This window comes from Cetorhinus maximus, chromosome 24 (genome assembly GCF_964194155.1).
Source record: "Cetorhinus maximus chromosome 24, sCetMax3.hap1.1, whole genome shotgun sequence".
Lineage (NCBI taxonomy): Eukaryota > Metazoa > Chordata > Chondrichthyes > Lamniformes > Cetorhinidae > Cetorhinus > Cetorhinus maximus.
Genome location: NC_135902.1, coordinates 34406214 through 34431541, shown reverse-complemented (window position 1 = coordinate 34431541; position 25328 = coordinate 34406214). Strand labels below are relative to the sequence as shown.

The 25328-nt window shown below is 42.7% G+C and overlaps 1 protein-coding gene across 1 annotated transcript in view; it reads left to right on the top strand.

Annotated features, from left to right (window-relative positions):
* Positions 1-1704: 1704 nt before the first annotated feature.
* dnai2b (dynein, axonemal, intermediate chain 2b) overlaps positions 1705-25328 on the top strand; it is a 64626-nt gene continuing 41002 nt past the window's right edge. The window contains exons 1-6 of the mRNA XM_078570995.1: positions 1705-1887; positions 3694-3855; positions 8604-8728; positions 18223-18365; positions 22333-22446; positions 23470-23609. Of these exons, the coding sequence (XP_078427121.1) occupies positions 1705-1887; positions 3694-3855; positions 8604-8728; positions 18223-18365; positions 22333-22446; positions 23470-23609 (867 nt within the window). The remainder of the gene's footprint in view (positions 1888-3693; positions 3856-8603; positions 8729-18222; positions 18366-22332; positions 22447-23469; positions 23610-25328) is intronic.

Genomic DNA, 25328 nt, shown 5'->3' with positions numbered 1-25328 from the left:
AACCAGGATTGATCCCCTGGCTAGATGGTAATGGTAGGGTGGGGATATGCTGGGCAGTGAGATTACAGATCGTGGTTAAGTATAATTCTGCTGCTGCTGATGGCCCACAGCGCCTCATGGATGTCCAGTTTTGAGCTGCTAGATCTGTTCAAAATCTATCCCATTTAGCACGGTGGTAGTGCCACACAACACGATGGAGGGTATCCTTATTGTGAAGACAGGACTTTGTCTCCACAAGGACTGTGTGGTGGTCACTCCTACCAATACTGTCATGGACAGATGCATCTTCGACAGGTAGCTTGGTGAGGACAAGGTTAAGTAGGATTCTTCCTCCTATTGGTTCACTTACCACCTGCCGCTGATCCAGCCTAGCAGTTATGTCCTTTAGGACTCAGCCAGCTTGGCCAGTAGTGGTGCTACTCACAATGATAGACATTAAAGCCTGCCATTCAAAGTACATTCTGTGCCCTTGCCACCCTTAGTGCTTCTTCTAATTGGTGTTCAACATGGAGGAGTACTGATCCATCAGTTGAGCGGAGGGTGGGGTGGTAAATGTTAAAGGACTCCCAGGACAACTCCCTCCCGACTGTACAGGGATGGTGATGGTGATGTCTGTGACATTGTCTGTAAGGTATGATTCAGTGAGTATGACTATATCAGGCTGTTTATTGACTAGTCTGCAAGATAGTTCTCCCAATTTTTACACAAATATATATTAACAGATGTTAATAAGGAGGACTTTGCAAGGTTGACAGGAATGGGTTCGCCATGTCGTTCCTGGTGCCTAGGTTGATGCCAGTGGTCTGTTCAATTTCATTCCTTTTAGGCCTTGTAGTGATTTGATGCAACTGAATGGCTTACTAGGTCATGTCAGAGGGCAGTAAAGAGTCAAACACATGTGGGCCTGGAGTCACATGTAGGCCAGACCAGATAAGGACAGCAGATCCCCTTGAACTAGATTGCTTTTTAATGACAATCATTTCATGGTCACCATTACTGAGACTAGCTTTCAATTCCAGATTTCTTAATTGAATTTAAATTCCACCAGTTGCTATGGTGGAATTTAAACCCATGTCCCCAGTGTAGCTTGGGCCTCTGGATTACTAGTCTAATTTCATTACCACTACGCCATCACCTCCCCCATCAATAGTTGCTAACATCATGTATGGCTTTTCCACCATTGTTAACCCTGAAAGTCCCTAGTTGGTTCAAGGCAGAGAGTTCTGAGCCTTACCTTTCTCTTCCACTGTTGTGTTCCACTCCTTAGCTGCCACTATGATTTACTCTCCAACTCAGAATGGAATCATGCTAAATATCACAGTTGTGCTGCAGATCTCAGGCTCCCAATAAGCAATGACACAGGAGATCAAATAATGAGTAATATAAATTATGAGATTTGCATTTGATCATAACTCAAAAAAAGTTTTGCTGACATGACGTGGAATAATAGTCAAAATATAAGCTGCATTTTGATTTTTCTATTGTATAACAATTGGTCACAAGAACATGACTGGGAGCTGGAGGAGAAATGGGATTTTCAATTTTACAAGAATGATTAATGGTAGAATTAACCTTAAAAACTTCAAATCATTCTATTTTCCACCCATTGATGACATTTATTTTAGCAAACAATTATTGTACAATGTAGGTTTAAATTAAGAATTTGTTGAAGTGAGCACATTACTTTGGTATCTTGCAGAAATGATGGAAATCGTCTATGTTTATACTAAAATACGGAGTGAATTTGGCCGGCAATGCAACTTTTCAGATCGCCCAGCAGAGCTACATGCTGACATTCTCCCAGATCCGACATTAGCGGAAAACTTCATCGAAAAAAATCCCGTTGATGTGTTTGTACAGGTTTCAAAGGACATGTCTGAACATGAGGTAGGATATCAACATTTGAAAGCTGTAGCATCTTAAATTTTTAAGTCTTTTTAAAACTCCTAGTACTGCTGGGAAGTGTTCTTCAACTAGCAAAGGGAGAATGAGCTGAATCGCAGATTTCTCCACGAATGCCAACCGTCAGACATTTCGTATGTTTAAGGCCTGTTGCAGCCAGTTCCTGGATATTGCACACGTGTGAATATCCAGCTCTTCAAAAGTGATTTGTAGTACCTTCAAAGTTTTTTAAAAAGTGGCATTGTCTGTAGAAATCTTCATAAATTTCAGCCAAAAGTTAAATAAGTTGTTTAAAGAGGAATTGATAGTTGGATTATCTTTGCTTAGTCCCTCAAATGAATGTCACTATCCTAGACAGAAATGCCAGTAGTAGACTAAGCAAACTAAATCAGGTTTTTAACCTTTTGAAGAAGAATTTATGCTTCAGTATTGTTTTCCATCTTATGCGCCTGACCAAGAACTAGCTGAGAACTTTACATTTTTATGAAGACAGCTGACATCCAATCGACAGGTAGTCTTTTATATCAAACATGTGCTTTGCAGGCAGCCTTTCACCTCTTTCAGATTTAGAACCACGTAGCAACAATTTTCATTTATATTACACCTTTACAAGGTCAACATTTTGAGATGTTTCAGAGAACACAAGGAAAGAAATTAAATGGTGAAATAAAGGAGGAGAGATTGGGGCTGGGGTAACCAAAGGCTTTACCGGATGTGAGTTTAAAGAGGGTCTTACAAAGAGGGGAGGGAGGTGGGGATGCAGTAGGTTTTGAAAGAGAATTTAGAGAGATCCACCTACGTCAGTGAGGGCAATCTGCCTATGGTGGGGCAAAGTGAGTGTCAGATGTACAAAGGGCCAAAGTCAGAGTGCGTTTGACAGGAAGATGTTACAGAAATAGGAGGGTAAATGCTATATAAAGATTTGCACACAAGGATGAGAATTTTTATTTGCGACACTGGGGAATGCAGGAGCCAATAAATGTCAGTAAATTGGTTGCGATGAGAAAATGTGCCTAAGTGTGGTATAAGATATAGACTGCAGAGTTTGGCTGTGCTGAGGTTAATGGAAGATGGAAGAGTACTCCATCAAGTACTCCCTGTGCCAAAGAATTCCATGCTCTAAAACTGTTTGTGTTAATATATTTCTCATAACCTCTCTACTTTCTCTCTGGGACAGCTTGAAATGTATGATTTCTCATCAGTGATTCCCTAACTAAAGCAAATAGTTTTTCTCTATTTGTGCTATTAAACCTTATTATAATTTTAAACACTATTGCATGTCCTCTCCGCTCCTCAGCTCCAGTGGAAGTAGGCCCTGCTTCTCAACTTCCTTCACAACAATCATTTCTTATTTCTCTTACACCAGTTTTGTGAGTGTATCGTCAATGATCTACTTACAAGTACAAGTCCTTCAGTATTCCTGATTTTTACAGTTTTTATTAGACACAATATTCAGGCAACATCCATGGCATCTTCCAATATCAGCTCTGTCATTTCTTCATATCAGCATGGTCATTTGACAACAACCTGCACTTAGGTCACGCTTTTATAATGAAATGAAAATGTAGAAGCCAAAGGGCAATAACTTATCCACCTTATTGCTTTGTGAGATTATGTCTTCCTCCATAAACAAACATTCATTTTAGAGACAAGATATGGCTGAGGTCTTCGTGAAAGTTCAAGAAATCTGTCTGCAGTTCTTTTTGTTCCTTAAATTACATCATGCCAATTAAGTAATTTGATGCTTTTCACTAATATTCTCATTGTCTTTTAATTTCTCTCCATTTGAAGGTCAATACTGAACGTTTTAAGTCAGAGACTCGAGGGATTAACCATGTAGAGGGTGGCTGGCCTAAAGATATAAATGCAAACGATCTGGAACATACCATTCGTTATAGGAAGAAAGTGGAAAAAGATGAGAATTATGTCTACACGATCATGCAGCTGGGTAGTGTAAGTGGATAAGGAGATATTAATGCAAGGCAGTGTTTCTATGCTTCCCCAAAAATAGTTATTAATTCTAATACATTTGTAAAGTTAGTAAGTTGACTTTCTTTTGCCTTACTAGTATTTTTGACCTCTAGAAAAATACTGATATGTGGCCTCAAAAGAGGCCTGTAGCTAATATTAACAACTCATGGGATACTTTTAATGAGGAAATGATCCTTCTAATTCAACTGATTCCACCTTCATGTACCTCTTGGCCAAGTACTATGTTTTCAAGGTCAAAAGATAAATGAATGAAATTAAATGTATTAGGTTATTGTAAAGCAGTGATCTCCTCAATCAACTGCTTTTTCCTGTTTCTTCCACTTTCATACCAAAATAAATGATGTTACGGCTGGTGTTACATAACATAACCACTATGCTACTGAACCTGCTTGCATACCCCGTGAATGAATAAATTATCAAAAATGTTTGTCCACTAGTAGCTTGGCAGAAACCTCCTAGCTATAACTGAACAGTCCAGCTTAATCAACTAAAAATAGCCCTACTTTTCTTCACTTGTAGGTAATGCTGAATGTCCACTGTGTTTTTTGTTATTTTCTTTGCACGTTAATCAGAGTTGGTGCACAACTTAAAACCATTCAAGTGCTAGCTTAAATCCTGCCACAGAAGTGTATGGGCAGCCATGTCAACTGCAAGGTGGTGTCCCATATTTTGGTATGGCAGTGAAAGGAAGTTCACAGATGTGCTAAATAGAAGACAAGTAATTGAGTACTGCACCGTGTAGTGTTTTGGAGTGGTGGGTGATCACACTGTGGGATAGGGAAGATCTCTAGGCCAAGTGCTTGAAAATTAGATTAGAATAGATAGGTGCTTGATGGCCAGCATGGACATGATGGGCCGAAGGGCCTGTTTTTGTGCTGTATAACTCTATGACTCTACTGAAAAGTGATAACTATTTAGACTATAAGACTAATGGATGTAACCATGACCTGTGATGGTCTATGTGCTTTTGGGGGAAAACTATATTTTATGTTGGGGTGATGGTCCCTCTAAGAACTAGGTTTCTCTGGAAGATGATTTCTTGTAAGAAAGCAACTTGTTCCAGGATTTGATCATGTGACCAAGCTGCCTGGGAAATAAACAATAGAAAAGCAAAGGGTAAACTATATGTTTATTGCAGGGAACATCTCTTTCAAGCAGTTCATTTAGAGCAAGCTGGCTCCAGTGAACATCACTTTCAACAGAATTCAACTAAAATTCTTGATGCTGGCTAAAAGGGTAAAATCTTTGATAACTGAAGGATTCTATTATCAGTAAGTTGAACTTCTGGAATAGCCACTCTGAAAAGAGAGAGAGAGAGAGAGAGAGAGAGAGTGTTCCTATTGGCAAGACTCCAGAGTTAAAGTACATTAGAACCAGGAGAATTTAGACCCAAAGTGGCTACATTGAAGACACTAGCAACGCTTGTGTTAAACTGGGAGTCCATATGGGACCGGTAGAGGAGATTTGAAGGGAAAACCTTGCCGGAAGTAAATGGAAGGCCCAAGAATTCTCAACCCTTATATGAATCTTTGGAACAGTACTCAGACCAAATGGTTAATCTTGCAGTTACGATAAGTATCTGACTGGTGTAATCCAAATGGAAGGAATTTTGAGTTAAGAAGTTTGGTTTAGAGTATAATTAACTGTGTTCACTGTACTTTGAATATCTTTAAAGTAACTGATTATTTAAGATAGTGTATACAGATTAGTATTCATGGTCTTTGATTTTTATGTAGTAAAATTCTTTGGTTTTAACAGTGAACCTTGTGACTTCATTCTTTTAGTAAATACCTGGGTTTACGGATTTCAAAAAATAATAAAAATGCTACTGATCTTTACCAAGATCATAACAAACCATTCAATATGCAATAGGAATAGAATAGAATCAGCACAGATTGCGTAATGCTTTGCTGTATATTCTGTGAATTAATAAATTGGTGCTTTAATGAGCTATATTTTGGGTGTCTCATGATGTGCCCATTAGTTAGACACGTTCATGCATATTTAGGTTTTAAAAATGTTTGCCCAAAAAGTTGCAGGAAGTACAAGCCAAAAACCAAGCAACAAGAGCAGCAGGGCACCCAGGACCTTGGTGAACAATAAGACAAACGGTGTGTATCTCCTTAACCAATAAGATTTAAGGATTGGCACGACACACTTTTAATTGCTTACTTTCTGGGCGAGAGAAGTTGAAGTCATTCACAATAATTGCGCTGTTAGAAGAGTAAATACGGTATTAATTACTAGACTGTGGAGGGTTTAATGGGCAATTAATGTGCAAACACAGCAACTTCATGAAAATCATGGGGCGGTTAAGCGTGAGATGCTGTTTAAATGAAGCTAATGATGGAGTGATTCATATTGACCAGGAATTTGTGATTTGCAATTCACAAGGTATCTCTTCTTTGCTACAAGCTGCTTGGCTGATTTGCGTATTAATAATGGTGTGCTTTGTTTATACATTCTTATTTTTCAGCAAAATCTAGCCCAATATGTTGTACCCTGGAATTATATAATGTAGATTGCATCTTAGTAGCCATATGCACATTTTATGACCTTTGCCTTTGATTACCAAAGGGTAATCAGGGGACTAAAGATTAAAAGATTGGACAAAATTAGGTTTTTAACCTGTCCAATAAGATTTTTGAAAGCTCTGGTGGCATCATCATCTGCTTCATCAATGGCCTTCCTTCCATCATAAGGTTAGAAGTGGGGATGTTCACTGATGATTGCACAATGTTCAGCACCATTTGCGACTCTTCAGATACTGAAGCAGTCCAATTCCAAATGCAGCAAGCCCTGGACAATTTCCAGGCTTGGGCTGACAAGTGACAAGTAACATTCACACTACACAAGTGCCAGGCAATGACCATCTCCAACAAGAGAGAACCTAACCATTGCCCCTTGACATTCAATGGCATTACCATCATTGAATTCCTCACTATCAACATCCTGGGAGTTACCATTGACCAGAAACTGAACTGGACAAGCTATATAAATACTGTGGCTACTAGAGCAGCTGAGAGGCTAGGAATCCTACGACAAGTAACGCACATCCTGACTCCCCAAAGCCTGTCCAGCATCTACAAGGCACAAGTCAGGAATGTTATGGATGTTATGGCACAGCAGATGGTAAATGCTAAGCTGCTCAAATCCCAAAGGGAAACTTGAAACAACTGAGTTGCAATTTGTATATTTATTTTGAGATGCGTGCCTTGAATTCAGGGGTAATAAGTCCCCTGAGTCTTAGAGGCTTTTTACAACGTTTACTAATAAAAGAAATAATTTTAAGCACATACACAGGTCTACAAATTACTACCATAATAACTCCTAGCTCTCCTAATTAATCTAACTCCGTTAAAGCAACAGTAAAATCAAATAGATTTTAAAAGACCCAGGCAAAGTAATGCAATACCCTGAACAGTTAAATTGAAAATGAGTTTACTTAACTTCAGTTCTTGCAGACAGCAGTTTGGGCACGGAGGCTGGAGTTTTTACACTTGTTAGATCTTAGAATTCCTTCTGTTGCACACAGCCTTCTCTCCTTTATACATATTTTCCCCTTGGAATGCAAATTCCCATGGTTTCACTATGTCTTTGGATTTTATCTCTCTAATAATAAAAACCTATCATCGTGCCAATTTTAACCCACAATTTTTAGGAAAAATAAACACACTGTTTCTTAACTTCTCCTGGCTAGGTGAGACATTTTACCCCTTCTTTTGAATTCAAGCTACTCTGGTTTATTTAAAAATACAAATGTTCCCTTTACACTTCACATTCTAAAACTTCACCCATGTTTACCTATTTAGTACTTCAAACCTAGCTTCTCTTCTTACATCAAAACCTTCAGACCATCTGTTCCTAATTCAGTTAAGTCCCAGACACACATGGACACTGACCCCCACTATTACTCTACAATAGATTCCAAATAACATTATGAAAATTATTATATCTTCCTGACATGGAATACTTACTCCCCGCTAACCTGGATAAGTGCAGCTCCCACAACACTCAAGAAGCTTGACACCATCCAGGACAAAGCAGCCTACATCCACAAACGATGAAAGTGGCACCACATCCACAAACATTCACTCCCTCTACCACCGACGCACAGTAGCAACAGAGTGTACCATCTACAAGATGCACTGCAAGAACTCACCAAGGCTCCTTAGACAGCACCTTCCAAAACCATGACCACTACCATCTAGAAAGACAAGGGCAGCAGATAGATGGGAACACCACCACCTGGAAGTCCCTCTCCAAGTCACTCACCATCCTGACTTGGAAATATATTGCTGTTCCCTCATTATCACTGGGTCAAGATCCTGGAACTCCTTTCCTAACAGCACTATGAGTGTACCTACACTTCATGGACTGCCTCAGTTCAAGAAGGCAGCTCACCACCACCACCTTCTCAAGGGCAACAAGGGATTGGCAATAAATGCTGGCTCAGCCAGCAAAGCCCATATCCCCTGAACTGAATTAAAAAAAACCCTGTTGATAGCTGGCTTTTGAAGCTTTCATCATGCAATATTAATGGTGTTGGTAGGTTACAAATATTAGCAAAAGTCTGTCTCCTTGCTCCTTCAGCTTTTGAAGAACTGAAGAACAGATGGATTTGATTATTAGTCACTGTATTTGTCCTCAAAGAATCCAATGTTACACTTGCATCAAATATTGCTCAATGTTCTTTCCTGTTTTTGCAGTTAATGGAGCACTGTGTTAAACAGAACAATGCTATCAATATTTATGAGGAGTACTTTGAAGATAAGGGGAAATATGTGGAAAGAGTTGAGGAACCTTCAACTGCAAAAACCATAAATGTTTTCAGGTAATGGGTGCATCCTTGAGAATCCTTAGATTTCTCTTTGGTTGAAAAAATCCTTGCCAATCAAAGATTAGGAAAAATTTTCAAGGGAAATTCCAACCAATTTCTAATTGTGAGTCAACACGCATGGAAATTCTCAGGCAACCGGCAAAAAGGCAATGTACTTAAGCTTATCTGCAATTCTTTATGATTCTGAATGTAAATGAACAATTACCGTTTCAATTGAAAAAAGATTTTTCATCCTACAGCTAATCTTTCACTGTCCTGAAAGCTAAATTTAACATGAATGTCTTCCCTCTCTTCCTATCACACTTATTAAAAAAGTCAGTTCATTTATGTTACTATCTTGCAATGAAAATTAGGAAATACCTCATCCCTGAACCTTCTATTTTATTTTATTTCTCTTTAGATTTGCCACTAAATCTTCCACAATTTCTGTATTAAAATTCATCAATACTCTTGGAATTATTGGGTGCAAAATTCAGTCACGTGATGCTGCTTCTAGTAGTACTACAAAGGTCTACCTGGCTTCCCAGGAGGGGAGGTTACCCCCTGTTAGATTCATGTGGTATTCTCCAAGGCTATGGACGCATGTAAGTGTATCCCCTGAGAGCGCCTGAACGTGTTGAATTGGCAACAATCCTGGCATTAACTCTCTGGGAAAACACTTGGAGTCATACCTAGCACAAAGGAAGATGGTTGTGTTGTTAGAGAACAATCATCTCAGCCCAGGACATCACCACAGGAGTTCCTCAGGATAATGTCCTAGGTCCAACCATCTTCAGATGCTTCATTAATGACCTTCTCTCCATCATAAGATCAGAAGTGGGGACGTTCACTGATGATTGCATAATATTCAGCACCATTCACAACTCCTCAGATACTGAAGCAGTCCATGTCCATATGCTTGGCTTGGGGTGATAATTGGCAAGTAACATTTGTGCCTCAGAAGTGTCAGACGATGACCATCTCCTACAAGAGAGAATCTAACTATCTGCCCTTGACGTTCAACAGCATTACCATCGCTGAATTCCCCACCATCAACATACGAATTAGGAGCAGGAGTAGGCCACTCAGCCCATCAAGCCTGCTCTGCCATTCAGTAAGATCATGGCTGATCTGATTGTAACCTCCCACATAACCTTTTACCCCCTTGTTTACCAAGAAACATCCTGGGGAGTTACCATTGACAAGAAATTTAACAGCCATATAAATACAGTGGCTACAAGAGCAGGTCAGAGACTGGGAATTCTGCAATGGTAACTCACCTCCTGACTCCCCAAAGCCTGTCCACTATTTACAGATAAAAGCCAGGATTATGATGGAATACTCTCCACTTGCCTGGATGAGTGCAGCTCCATCAACATTCAAGAAGATTGACACCATCCAGCACAAAGCACCCCTCTTGATCGGCACCCCACCCAGCACCTTAATCATCCACTCCCTCCACCACCAACGCACAGTGGTAACAGTGTGTACCTTATAAAAGATGCACTTCAGCAACTCGCCAAGGTTCCTTCAACAGCACCTTCCAAACTCATGATCTCCATCACCTGGAAGGACAAAGGCAGCAGATGCTTGGAGCATCACCACCTGCAAGTTCCGCTCCAAACCACACACCATCCTGACTTGGAACTATATCACTGTTCCTTCAATGTCGCTGGGTCAAAATCCTGGAACTCCCTTCCTAACAACACTGTGGAAGGACCAGCACCAGATGGATTACAGTAATTCAAGAAGGCTGTTCATCACCACCTTTTCAAGGGCAACTAGGGATGGGCAACAAAAGCTGGCCTTGCTAGCGATGCTTACATCCCATGAAAGGAATCACATTGCCTAACTGAATGATGTGACACGAGGATTCCAAATTTAGTCCATGTAGGTCCTGGCAACCCCGTGTTGTCAGCTCAAAAAATGATGTGTGAAACAGCAAGATGGATCCTGCAATACTTTTATTTCAAGGGCCAAGTACCCTGATTGCATGCAAGTTAAATTTTTGGTACTTTTTCTATTGGCAAGTGTCTGAAAGTACTCAGAAGTGCTTTTGGAGATGAAAATGGATGATGCTGGAAATACCCAGCAGGTCTGGCAGAACCGGTAGAGAGAGGAGTCAATGCTTCAGGTAAATCAGAAAGCTCTGATAAAAGACCATCAACTTGAAACAGAGAAACATGTTTCTCTGTCCAGACCTGCCAAATATTTCCAGTTTTTTCTGTTCCTTTTTCAGATTTCTAGCAGCTGCAGTATTCTGCTTTTGTATTAGTGTTTTTAAGAGGTGTTTTGGTGAGTTTCTGCATTTGCTAGAGAATGTCCACACAGAAACTGCAACAGGAATGGGGCCAACATTGCCAGTGCCTCTGGGTCTGCAGCACCACAGTGGGGTGAAGCCAGAGCTAAGGAAAGAGCAAGCTCTCTGCAATGTCTTCTGCAAGTTGGAGCCCGATTCCTTCATGCCCCTTAACAGTGACAGGAGGATGCCCAGTGGATCACCCAACACACCCAGCATCTCGGTATGCATGCCCATTCAGCAGTCTCCTGTAGGCCACCCCATCAAGATTGTCCTCTGCAGCAATACGTGTCTGCCACCTTGCTATCTGGTGAGCCGGCAAACTATCCTGTTGTCCTGGCCTGGTTGCAGGCCACTTGTGCCTGATAACTCACTATATACACTAATGCAAATCTGTGCTGTCCTCCAAAGTAAGTGCAGTGTCAGTGTCTGAGCTGGTTGCTGCAAGTATCAGATCAAGTGACAGGGCCTTTTTATCACTGCTCATTGTTGCTCTGTTTCCTCCTCCTGTGGCTCACAATGCAGTTCTTGGGTGTTTGAAAGCAGGAACTCAGAAGGAGAAGTTTGTTTTGAGGGAAGGGAGATTGGATGGGAAGCTAAAGGTCCATGGTCACATCATCATTAACTTGTTCATCATGCCAGATAGCTAGATGAGGGTGTTCTGGATGGTAAAAAGTGCTCAGGAGATGCATGTAACTTTGTCCCTCTCTGACTCTGCTCTTCTCCCTTCCATCATGTACCACCTTGTCTTGAAAGTGAGAGGATAGCATGTCACTGGTTATCCAGGACTGTGTTTAGTGATTCAATTATAGCTGGCACATCACCCAGAGGTATGTGGAAGAGGTGAAGGGTGGGTGTGTGTGTGTGGTAAGTATTTAAGGGTGAGGTGGAGTATCTGGATGTTAGGCTTGAATCCTGAATGCCAGGGAGTGTTGTGGGGTGAGTGATGAGGGTCTGTGCATTGAACAGCATGAGAGGTTGGTGATGAGGTGAGAAGGAGATGTTATGTGAAGATGCATTCACCGATGTTGACCACCCACATAAGGCTATTAGACTTTTTCTGGCACTGCTGCGGGTCCTTAAGTGCAGAGGCTGGAAATTGATCTCCCTGACCACCTGTTCACACATCCTTCTGAGGGTGGTTCTCTTGTCCTGGTCCCCCATGGGACCATAGCATCTCTCTTCCTGACCACCTTGAATGGTTACAGTATAGTAGGAGGCCATTCACCTCATTGTGTCCATGCCAGCTCTCTGCAAAGGGAATTCAGCTAATCTCATTCCCCCACCCTTTACCCACACCACTGATGCTGCAGCAATGCATCGGTCCACCTGGATCCTTTCTTCTGCCCTGGTGTTTGCAAGAATTTCCAATGCAGCAATCTTTTTGTGTAGCTTTCCTTTAAGAGGCAGCCTGCTTTTAAGAAAAAAGCATGCTGCCTGTACCACAAAGTCTGCAGCAACACTATCTGGACCTCCTGCTGTGTGTAGACCAGACCAGTAGCATTGAGAAGGGTAGGTCAACACTGGAGATGCAGAAACTAGCACAAAAATCATTCAGATAAGGTGGGTAGATGAATTTTGTGTCTCACCCACCTCAATCTGAAGAGATACTGGAACGTTGCAAATCGTGGCCCCGTTTCCAAAAATCGGGGTACATGAATTTCACACCCATTGAGTTTCAGATTCGCTGTTTATGAAGGAACTTCGTCACTTATTTACTTAGGATCTTGTGGGAGGAAGAAAAATATAACAATGGTTTGGTTGTGTGCCATTAATTCTTTGAAAATTGTATTCAGAATGTCGAATCAATATTATTCTCAGAGTAACAGCATTAAGATTGAATGTAATGTGGCATCAAATTTCCTCTGGTAAAAACAATTAATCATGAAAAGCATCCACTGATTTTTGTTGCATTTTTTGTTGAAAAAATAATGGGCGGAACGGCAGGTGTGATTGGTGGCGTGCGCAGAAAATATAGCAGGACCCACTTCACGACGGCATGAAGGCAGGTCGCGATCATCAGCTCAGACAGTATGCGGGACGCGTTTCCCGCCCCTCGGTCAGCGGGGAGCTAATTGGAATACATTAGCATATAATTAAAAGGCCATCCCGCCAGGCTGCTGGAACCCCTGCCGTATCGTCTGTCCGCGGTCAGTGGGAAAGCACCCCGACGTGTTTCACTACAGCACACAGGCGAAGTGCACTTGGCGGCCTTCACTTTGGGGGAACTGAGATGAGTGAGCAGCAGCGTTCCCCACAGCTCGCCCATTACTTACAGGCCTCAGAGGCACCGGTGGGGGGGGGGTGGGGGGGGGGAACTGATGCCTGGCCCCGCAGGTGACTGTTGAGAGGGGAGCGGTGTCTGGGGGCAAGTGCTAGCCAGCCTCAGAGGCCACTGCTTGGGGGTTGGGTGGTCAAGTGCTGCCCTGGTGCTGCATCCTGTGCACAGGCAATCGAGTTGGGGAGCAGGGTAAGTGAGGGAAGTGGCCACACATTAGGGATACCTGTATAAACTGACTATGCCTCTGCAACTAAGACAGATCAGGCACAGCCACAGTGATGTGATTGGGGTCAGGTACCTAGCCTGCCCGCCCATGCAAGCAACACAGAGGCACCAAAGGGCAACCAAGTGCTCCATACCTTATCCCCACCCCCCCTCAGCACGCCCACCACCCTGGCACAGACTTAGAGTCCGCCTCCACTTTGTTGGACCGCAGAGCAGTTGGACTGCACACATTGTACACTCTCCTCGCCAATGCTGACCACATAGCAGTCACTGCTGGAGGCGGTCACAGCCTCTTGCAATCTCAGCATCCTGGTTTGGACCATTGTACCCCATGTCACAGGTTGACAGGGCCCCCATGTCGCAAGTTGACAGGGCAGCCACACAACGCACTCACCTCTGGCCATCCGAGGGGTAACCAGCACTCTCGCGGAAGCATTAAGGGGCGGTCACACAGGGCCAGGAAAGGTGCTAAGTACAGCCATGATAACCGTGTGTCTGTCTCTCCTTCATGCTGCAGGAGGACCACGTCAGGTTCATGGATCCTGGTGATCTAGCTGTAAGCCTGATGGCCCATAGAGACTGTAGAAGACGGAAGAGAGTGACTGAGGCACCTGGCTGCGCAAAGGCAGGAGCAGCAACCTCATGAAGGGGCAGCAGAGGCTCCCGCGCACACTGCCCAGGAGCGACAGTGAGCCGTGGCTGGTGGGCGCCTAGCGACACCCAGGGTCTGTAGACACCGCCTGCCATTCCTGCAGATGACTGAGAACCATTGCCGCCGACGACCGCACATGTCTAGGGACCTGGCGGCTCAGATCTGCCACTTACTGCAGGACTTGGCGCCAATGGGACATGGAAAACATCCACTGCTAGTGGCTGTGAATTTGACCGTGGCGCTCAATTTCTATGCCGGTGGCTCCTTTCAGGGCTCCACAGGTGACCTCTGTGGGATTTCACAATCCGCCGCCCACAAATGCATCCATGAGGTCACGGATGCCATCTTCTCCATGGCCACAACTTTGTGCATTTCGCCTGGGACCGGGACAGCCAGGATGCAAAAGCCATTGGATTTGCCCTGATCTTGGGATTCCCACAGGTGCAGGGTGCGATTGACTGCACTCATGTGGTGCTCAGGTTTCCATCGCTACACTCAGTGGACTTCATCAACCGCAAGGGCTTCCACTCACTGAACTCGCTGGTATGTGACAACCAGAAATGCATCCTGCAGGTATGCACACGGTTTCCAGGGAGTGTGCATGACACCTACATCCTGAGTTGCTCGCAGATCCCTGCAGTCTTCCACAGTCCACAGAGGCTGCAGGGTTGGCTCCTTGGGGACGAGGGCTACCCGCAGAGGCCGTGGCTGATGACACCCATGCGGTGGCCTCAGACTGCAGCAGAGTGGCGCTATAATGAGGCTCATTGCACTTCGCAATTTGGTGAAGCAGACCATTGGGATGCCAAAGCTGCGGTTCCAGTGCCTGGACCGGCCTGGTGGAGTCCTGCAATACAGTCCGCAGAGGGTGTCACGCATCTTCATCGTCTGTGCTCTTTACAACCTGGCGCTGCAACTGGGTGAGTAGCTGGCTGAGGAGGAGATGGAAGAGTTGCATGCCTCCTCCGATGAGGAGGACACTGACGGGGATGAGGGTGAGGGGGTCCTCGGTGGTGACGATGATGGGGGAAATGAGGCTCTCACACTGGCTAGACAAGGCACGCGCACTCGGGAGGTCCTCATAGCTGCCAGATTTGTGGAGAAGATTATGACATGCAACGAGGTGTCCCCATCGATCCTCAAATCGCAGTTGTGAATGTTTGACTCCAGTCTGGCTTATCGCAGTGCCAATACCCTTTGAAAATGCTCCTGTCATGGAGCTGCAGTGGATGCCCTAATCGTCGCTCAATAGCAGGAGAATGATGACAACATGCAGTGAGGACACTCCATAGATCTTCACATGGCCAGACAGGAATCAGACATTCTCAGAGGCTAAGGGCAGTTCACTTGCGCTCCATGATCAGGACCATCTCAGAGACGCAGCCATGAAACTTTAGATACATCTGATGCTGTGTCCGCCTTCAGCACCTTAGCCCTTCAGGAGTTGGTGCACAGCATCACTGGTCACAGATGCTGGTGTGATGGGGCCAGCCCCACCTTAAAGGTGCTGAGAACTGAGTATGAGAGAACTCTGTGGTGCCTGCCCACTACATTCTGGCAGCATTGACAAGCACTGCCGAGGTGCAGGCATCAGTAATGTTTTCAGGCAGTGTGAGGCTGGACCATCACTGTGGTCTGAAGGCCGCACAGAGCACAGGGAAGAGGCCCTGGACTGAGACACCTGCCTTTATCTTGTGCAGAAAGGTTTCACATCTGAGTGAAAAGAACACTGCTCATCAGAACAATGAGCCACAGGCAGGGTGACATTCTTCGGAGTTTATTGACAATAGTGAGCAGTATGTACAAGTGATCAACACCCGTGGCCAGGCTGTGCAACTACTTTTACCCAACTTTCCTAACTCTGCCGCTATGTCTTGGTGCCCCCTGGACATCCACAGCAGAGGCGGAGGCAGCCTGCTGACTGTGATGACTTTGGCAGGCGCCCTCTGGAGAGACTTGAAGGGCCCCGGCCTGCTTTTGGGGTCCAGCTGTGTGGCAGTGGCACCCTCCTTGGCCTGTGAAGCTGGATCTGCGGTGGTCACAGGAAGAGGGGATTCGGATGGGCCGATCACTCCCAGAGTCACCTGGGTGGATGGCCCCGGAGCGTGCACCTGCTGATCCTCCTCCCTATGGCTGCCCAAGGGCCCCTGGCTGACACTGTGAACGAAAGGGGTAGCTATGGCATCAGCGATGGAGTTAAGCCCACGCAGCAGTGACATCCTGGACCAAGGTCTCCATGGCAGCCACCATCCTGCCAGTGTTAACCTTGGTGCGTTGCAATGCCGGCGCTATCACCTCAGCCTGAAGACAGATGGACTCCTCCATCATGCCTTGCAATCTGAGAAGTGCAGTGGACATCCCTTCCTGTTGTTCCCTAGCTTGACTTTGCAGCTCCAGCAACTGTGACATGACAGAGTCCAGAGGCTCGTCATCTGACTCAGACTCAGCAATATTCTGGCCTCCAGCAGTCCTGAGTGCCGGGGACCTGGGAAGTCTCTGCTTCCACCTGCTGTGGATCAGAAAGTGTGATGTGTTCACCAGATTGTGACCCCGAAGCTACTCTAAAGCTAGGTCCCGCTGAGGTGTGTCTCTCTGCGTTGGTGGAGGGTGTGGGTGAGCGCTGTTACAGGGCTTCAGGGTGGGTGCCTTCAGATTCCTCTTCAGAGGTTTCTTCGGAGCTTGATTGGAGGGCCTGCATCATGGACTCTGTCGGCTGTTTGGCAGATGTGCCTGCAAAAGCAAAGGGAGATAATTAGTGCATGGCAGTGGCCTGTGAAAGAGGACACATCACTCACAGCATGGTTATCTGATAGATGTTCCACTGCTGGATCCTCACTTGGTAGAGCAGCGCCGACCTCATCATCAGCACAGGACCGGTCCTGGTCATTGCCGGCCAGCTGGATGGCTCGGTTTTCGAATTCTGTCAGAACTCTGAATTCCGGCATCCCTCCACCTGCCTGCAACTTTTCCCTCCTGTTGTGAGCCAGTCTGTCCTGCATGGATAGAGATGGGGATAATGTGTCAATGTGTCAGGACGTCTGCCGGGCCAGATGATAAGGAAGCCTGGCCTGCGTGGGTGGTGAGTTGTCCCATGGATGGGATGAGGACAATGACGGTTTGTGTGAAAGAGTGAATGGTGATGTCCCTTGCACTGGCAGTGAGTGAGGGCCCTGTGGATGTGAGATGGGTTTGTGTGTGAGAGAGAGTTGGGAGTGATGAAAAGAGTGACTTACCCTGGCGGAATGGAGGAGATAATTCATCCTTTTGCGGCACTGGATGGCTGTCCTCCTCTGCAGGGCGTTCGCGCTGACCACCGCTGGCACCGCCTCCCAAGTCGGGTTGGTGACATCGCTACCCATCCTGCGGCAGAGCGGGGCCAGAGCACATCCTGGCGGGCCTCCATGGCATCCAGCAGTCGCTTGAGGGACCCGCTGTTGAAGCAGGGGGCTGCAGTCTTTTTGCCTTTGCTGGCCATGTCTCCCAGGCAGTGGTGATGAGTTCGTGGCGATGAGCGCTTTGCTGGCAGCTGCCTTTTAAAGATGGCGGCCAGCGTGATGCAACAGCGGGGCGAAGGCGAGCGGATGAATGACAACTCGCCCTGCCATGGAAACGGCGTGTTTCGCGGGAGTGCATATAATGAGGTGGGCTCGAGAAGATGCGGCATGAAAACCCACCATTTTCACCGGCGGGTAAGACTCCATTTTACTCGCCTGCTACCGCACTTAGTGCAATTCTGGGAAAATTCCACCCAATGTTTTTGAAATGTGCTATGCAAACAGTGGTTGTAAATAGTATTGTAAAATCTATGAGTCATGTATGTTGTTTCTAAAAGTTTTCAATTCACCAATAATTAGGTGTCTCTGATCAACAGGATTTTTCATTTTTGCTGCATTAAATTAATACAACCATGCACATTAATGTAAATTGACCTAAAAGCAGACTTCCTGCAAAAATCAATAGGTGGGATGATTATATTTTGTTTCAAAAAAAAAACTTCTTGCAATTTGAGAGATGAAGAAAACCCATTGCATCATCTTTGTTTTGTTTGTTAGCGACCCAAATGAAATTAAGCGGACAGTATCTCATCTCTCATGGCATCCAGATCAAGGGCGGAAACTGGCAATTTCTTATTGTTGCCTGGAATTTCAAAGAGCTGCTGACAATATGAGTTATGACTCATACATCTGGGATCTGGGTAACTCAATTATCATATACTTGCGCTGTGTAACTGTAATTGATTTTTTTTTTTCGAACCTAACTAAAGAACTTATTTGGAACTTTTTAAACAGGTTATTATTCACTAAACTACAGAAAAATGGAGGGAGCAAGTTAAACACTGTGACAAGTAAATGTGTACTCTCAATAGGGTCACTTAAACAACCATAAGTCTTATTACCATTCCAACTCGAGCAGATCTCACCAAGTAGTTACAAGTTTGAGTCTTGATTGTGCTAATTACTTGAATCAAGAAACCACAACTGACCCGTGTGATGTCAGCCAAAATGCACACTCAATGGGAAGTTCAGATGAAGCTATGAAAAGGATAGGAAGAGAGAATCAACCCAATCCTATAAAGCCACTTTGTAACATACGAACAAGGAGCAGGAGTAGGCCATTTGGCCCCTTGAACCTGCTCCACCATTTAATAAGGTCATAGCTGATCTGATAGTAACCTCCAATCTGCATCCCACCTACCCCTGATAACCTATCTCCCCCTTGCTTACCAAGAATCTATCCACCTCTGCCTTAAAAATATTCAAAGACTCTGCTTCCACCACCTTTCCAGGAAGAGAGTTCCAAAGATGCACAACCATCTGAGAGAAAAAAGTTTACCATATCTCCGTTTTAAATGGGTGACCCCTTATTTTTAAACATTGACCCCTAGTTCTAGATTCTCCCACAATCACAGAATCACAAAATTTCAACAGCATAGAAGAAGGGCATTCAGCCCATCATATCTGCACCGGCTCTCTAAATGAGCCGTGACCTAGTGCCATTGCCCTGCCTTTTCCCCATACCCCTGCACGTTGTTTCTATTCAAATAATCATTTAATACCCTCTTAAATGCCTCGATTGAACTTGCCTCCACCACACTTTCAGGCAGTACATTCCAGACCCGAACCACTCGTTGTGTGGAAAAGTTTTCTCACATCATGTTTGCTTCTTTTGCAAGTCACTAAATCTGTGTCCTCTCATTCTTGATCCTTTTATGAGTGGAAACAGCTTCTCCTTATCTACTTATTCCAACCCCCTCATGATTTTGAACATCTCTATCAAATATCCTCTTAGCCTTCTTAGTCCCAATCTCTCCAACCTCTCCTCATCCGCCCTGTCAAGTCCCCTCAGGATCTTATATGTTTCAATCAAGTTGCCTCTTACCTTCTAAACTCCAGCGAATACAAGCCTAGTCTGTTTAACCTTTCCTCATAAGACAACCCACCCATTCCAGGTGTTAGTCTGGTAAACCTTCTATGAACTGCTTCCAACGCATTTACATCCTTCCTTAAATGAGGTGATCAATACTGTATACAGTACTCCAGACGTGGTCTCACTAGTACTCTGTATAACTGAAGCATAGCCTCCCGATTTTTGTATTCAATTCCCCTCACAATAAATGATAACATTCTATTAGCTTTCCTAATTACTTGCTGTACTGCATACTAGCCTTTTGCGATTTATGCACTAAGACACCCAGATCCCTCTGCATCTCAGAGCTCTGCAATTTCTCACCATTTAGATAATATGCTTCTCTTTTATTCTTCCTGCCAAAATGGGCAATTTCCCATTTTCCCCCCATTTGCCAGATCTTCGCCCACTCACTTAAGCTATCTATATCTTTTTGTAGCTTCCTTATGTACGCTTCATAAATTACTTTCCTACTTATCTTTGTGTCATCAGCAAATGTGGCAACCATTCCATCCATCCCTTGAAATAAGTCATTTATATAAATTGTAAACAGTTGAGGTCTCAGCACTGAACACTGTGGCACACCACTTGTTATATCTTGCCAACCTGAAAAAGACCCATTTATGCCTCTTCTCTGCTACCTGTTATACCTGCCAAAATGTAAGCCCCCCAAACCATGAGCTTTTATTTTCCACAATAACCTTTGATGTGGCACTTTATCAAATGCCTTCTGGAAATCTATGTACAGTGCATCCACTGGTTCCCCTTTATCCACAGCACATGTTACTTCCTCAAAAGAACTCCAATAAGTTGGTTAAACATGATTTCCCTTCCACAAAACCATGTTGACTCTGCCTGATTGCCTTGAACTTATCCAAGTGCCCTGCTATAACTTCTTTAATAATAGCTTCCAACATTTTCCCTATGACATGTTAAGCTAACTGGCCTGTAGTTACCCGCTTTCTGTCTCCTTCCCTTTTTGAATAATGGAGTTACATTTGCTATCTTCCAATCTAATGGGACTTTTCCTGAAGTTAGGGAGTTTTGGAAAATTAAAACCAATGCACCAACTATCTCACTAGCCACTTCTTTTAAGAGCCTAGGATGAAATCCATCAGGGCCCCACAACTTGTCAGCCCGCAGCTCCAACAATTTACTCAGTACCACTTCTGTGGTGATTGTAATTTTCGTGAGTTCCTCCCTCCTTTCCATTTCCTGATTTATAGCTGCTTCTGGGATGTTACTTGTATCCTCTATAGTAAAGACTGGTGCAAATTACCTGTTCAATTCATCTGCCATTTCCTTGTTTTCTATTATCAATTCTCCAGACTCACTTTCTATAGGACCAACACTCGCTTTGTTAACTTGTTTCTTTGTTAAATATTTTAAAAAACTTCTTACTCCCTGTTTTTATATTTCTGGCTAGCTTTCTCTCATACTCTAATTTTCCCCTCATTAATCTTTTAGTCATCTTTTGCTATTCCTTGTATTCTGTCCAATCTTCTGCCTTCCATCTATTTTTCCACAATTATATACTTTTTCTTTAAGTTTGATACTATCTTTAACCTTTCTAGGTAACCTTCCACACCAATAACTCACCCCTTAATTATACAATCTCTTATGGGAGGGGGAGAAAAACCTGTGAACAGTTAGGAAAAACTTCCACCAGTGGAGCAATCTGACGATAAAGTGGGTTGCATTTCCATTCTAAAACTTAGACACCAATGCGGAAGGGCTGGGAACAGAAGGAATTCTTGAAAGGCATTGATTAATGGGCCATGCAAAATGAAGTTTTAGTGACTTGTGTCAGCTGTACTGCCATATAATATTGGAATGCAATAAGCATTTGGTTCCCAAACCTGCAGAAAACCAGCCTCTATTTACCCATGTACTTAGTAGCTTTTCTTCCTTCAGAAATGCATAGGGTAATTTAACTGAAGAACTATTGGTGTATATTTACAGAACTTTCTACTGATTGTTGACAAGAAACCAGACCCCATATTCTGAATAATCTTATTGCTGATAACTTAATTCTTGCCTGTAAAGCCAAATGGTATTAGTTTGCATACTTGCCTTTTGTTACTCACTTTAAGTTATGTTGCTTTCTTTTGTCTTTTGTCTCTTGTCTCAGTTTCTGGGCTGTCCTCTCGATTGATTAACTTCAGACTGAAAATTATATACTTATAACAGTGAGAGGTCACTGCCACAAAACCAGTGTGTAGGTTGCCCTGGTGTAAAAGTCGCATCTACAACTCCTAGAATGAACAGCAAATTATCAAAAATTGGACCATAACTTGTCACCCCAGGAACATAGATCACAAAACCTGTGTGACGGTGACACTCCTGTTATTGGGTTTCAAGTTATTTTAAGCCAGCTGTGGGTGTTTTTGGGATCTTTATTTCTTTTTGCTTTGTTTGTTTTAGTCGCATGTCATCCCCTGATAAACAAGGGACCTTCTCCTAGAATTCTGTCTTTGCCACTCTGTAATTTGCCTCTAGTAGGTACGCAACTATGGCCTGCAATGAGACAGCCTTCTGTTTTTTTCCCTTCCTGGGTGCAAGTACCATGCCATTTATACCCAAAATATAACACTGAATGAAAGTTATCATTCTTAAATAATTCTGTAGCTTATCTAAGAAATGGGTGGCATATGACCTTTTTGTTGCTGCTAAACAGAGATGATTCCAAATTATAATTCTGTGATCCAGTTCTTATGTAAGAAGAATCTATATCTAATCCCATTTTGTTTCTATAGATAATCCAAATAAGCATGAAATGGTGATAAAGCCAGTATCTCCTCTTTTGTGTCTTGAGTACAACCCCAAAGATTCACACATTCTGGCTGGAGGCTGTTACAATGGACAGATGGGTCAGTAAGTGATGCTACAATACAAATGTAGCAAACTTTACAATATTCAACAATGTTAAAATTTTAATTAGCTCATAATGAATAGAAATTATGTCACTCAAAGATTGACACAGAAATTCCGGTTCCCAGCTAGGAAAGTCAGCAAAGTTTTTTCAGCATTTCGTACTTGCTGTGTTTGGAAACTGAATGGGCCAACTGTCATTGAGTATGATGTCATCTGTAATATAATTCTGTGCAGCATTTCAAGCATTCCAAAAACTGACAGTAGCTTGTATTTTAAAAACAAATTCCCTTTCCTTAAATAAAATTGAACAACAAACATGGGAAAGATACCACGAAAAAATATGGTCAAACTAACAACGATAACAATCAAATAGTATGGTTCCTGCAAGTAGTGAAGGATTAGACAAAGTAACCATAAACACAGATGCTGAAAACTTGGCGGAAAAACTAGGCCAAGATATAGTAGGAATCCTTAACGTTTAAGATTATAATCTCTGAAGTTCAGAAAAATGAGAAACGATCAAATTGAAAGGTATAAAATTCTTAGTGGACTTGACAGGGAGAAATGAACAGGAACACATTCATTGCAGAACTTAATAGTAACTCTGTTGGATGGTAACTTCACTTATGGAACAACAATCTGAAGTAAGCATAGTTTTCTTCCTAAATTTTTTATTTTTCTAGAAATACTGTCAATTATCAGAAATGCTGAGCTATGAGTCATTCGGAGCTGTCATATGGAATTGAAATTGTATTAAATGGCTTGCTAAACCTATTTTCAAATTTGGGTTTTAAAATATAAGTTGTGTGTGCATTGCTGTATCAGGAAAGACTCCAAATCATTTTCACTGAGGGCAGAATAGGTTAGAATAAAATATTGAGAACTTTATGATTTAGAAAAAAACACAGCAATAATTGATTACATGGAAAGCTTCTTCATGCTGCCGTTACAAAATGGAGTTCTCCAGCATTAAAAATTAGCAGCATTACTAAAGACCCACATTTTTTTCTGCTATGTAGGATACTGGGATACACGGAAAGGAAGTCAGGCAGTCGAAATGCCAGCGATTGAACTTGGGCATCGGGATCCTGTATATAAGATCATTTGGTTACAATCTAAAACAGGAACAGAATGTTTTTCTGCTTCTACTGATGGACAGGTAACTCCAGAACGTAAAAAAATGTACTTCAAATATTTCATTGTTCGTAATGGCAGCCAATTTCCTGCCACAAAGAGGTACCATTTACGCCCCAATTATGCACTGGAAATATGTAGAAAACTGCAAAGAAATGCACTCTTTTTAATCTCAAGCTTTCCAATGTGTTTCATCCTTGAGATAATTACAAATGGCTTGACATACATTGTGTTCTTATACTACACATAGAACATTTGCTGGGAGAAAAAAAAAGGCCAATATATGCAACAAAATAATTGTGGAGGAAAAGCAGAAGCATTAATAACAAATATAGAACTTTGGGTGTTCTAAATCACAATCTTGAAAGAAGGCATAATGGCAGACTTGTCACTGTACAGTAAAATTCAATAGCTATAAATAATAGATACTATAGAAAGAAATTTGAAAATGATTAACTTTCAAAAACTATTCAGCATAAAGTTTATCTTTCTACATTTTAAGCAGCTTAGAAAACCTTGCCAAAATTAGAATGATGACCACCTGTGAGAGATTTAAAAATATTGTAATTAACACATGTAATTCACTAAAAGCTTCCTACTTAATTCAACATTAACACTCGTTGAAGGGATAAGATTGGTTACAAGGTACAAACTCTGCTTCCTGCACAAGCAATCAGTATAAAAATAGAAAGGTTCCAATGTTTCACAAAGATGAAACCCAATTTTTGAATTTCATTAATGTATTGTTGTTATTATTGCACAAACATGAGCAATATGGGTTAAAAACTATTGTTGATAAAAACAAATGCTTAACACATTTATATTACTTTCTCAGACCATTATATTAACAGAAATAGTAACCTCTTTATTAACACCAACAGTAATTTCTAGCCTTCTATTTAAAATAGCGAGGTTAAGTAGATCAGAATGGAAGGAAGCATGAAGTTTTGTTCTTCTGTCAGTCTGTCAAAATACAACCAAATTGGAATGTCAGGGCAGTTAAAACATTCAAAGAGTTGCAGATCAGCAGGAAAAGAGCACCATCCAGCATGTGAACCAATTTCTGGTTGCTCTGGAGTAGAGAGATTTCTTCAGCATGCGACCTAAACTGTGTCTGACCTGGAAGTGCTTAATGCAGAACGCTGACATGCTTCATGTTGTTGAATGCACACAGGTCTGTAGCATGTTTCTATCACTAAGATATCTTAGGTGCAGCATTGAGCAGCTTCGATGAACTGACAGCCTCGAAACACATTCACAACTAGAATGCACTTTGTCTCATGAGATTGTATTCATTGTAAATATACATTTACCATAAAACTCTCAATTTTCATCTCATGTTAACCACTTCAATAATGAATTCTCTCGGTTAGCTATAAAAGGACCCATGACACTATTTGACAAAGAGCAAGGGAGATCTCCTAGAGTCGTGCCAACATTTAACCAACACCATCAAAAAATAATTATCAAGTCATTATCTCATTGCTGTTTGTGGGGCATTGCTGTGCATAAACTGGCTGCCTGGTTTTCCTTCACTACAACAGTGAGTACCCTCGAATAGTACTTTATTGGCTATGGAGAACTTTGAGATGACCTGAGATGGTGAGAAGTGACACGAGTCCAAGTTCGTTCTTTCATTCCATCAAAATCTTTGTTCTTGATATATTTGTTCTATGAGTACATTTTCTCACTTTAAGTTAATTTTGGGGGCAAAATATTGCTAAAAATCAAAAGCATAGTTTAT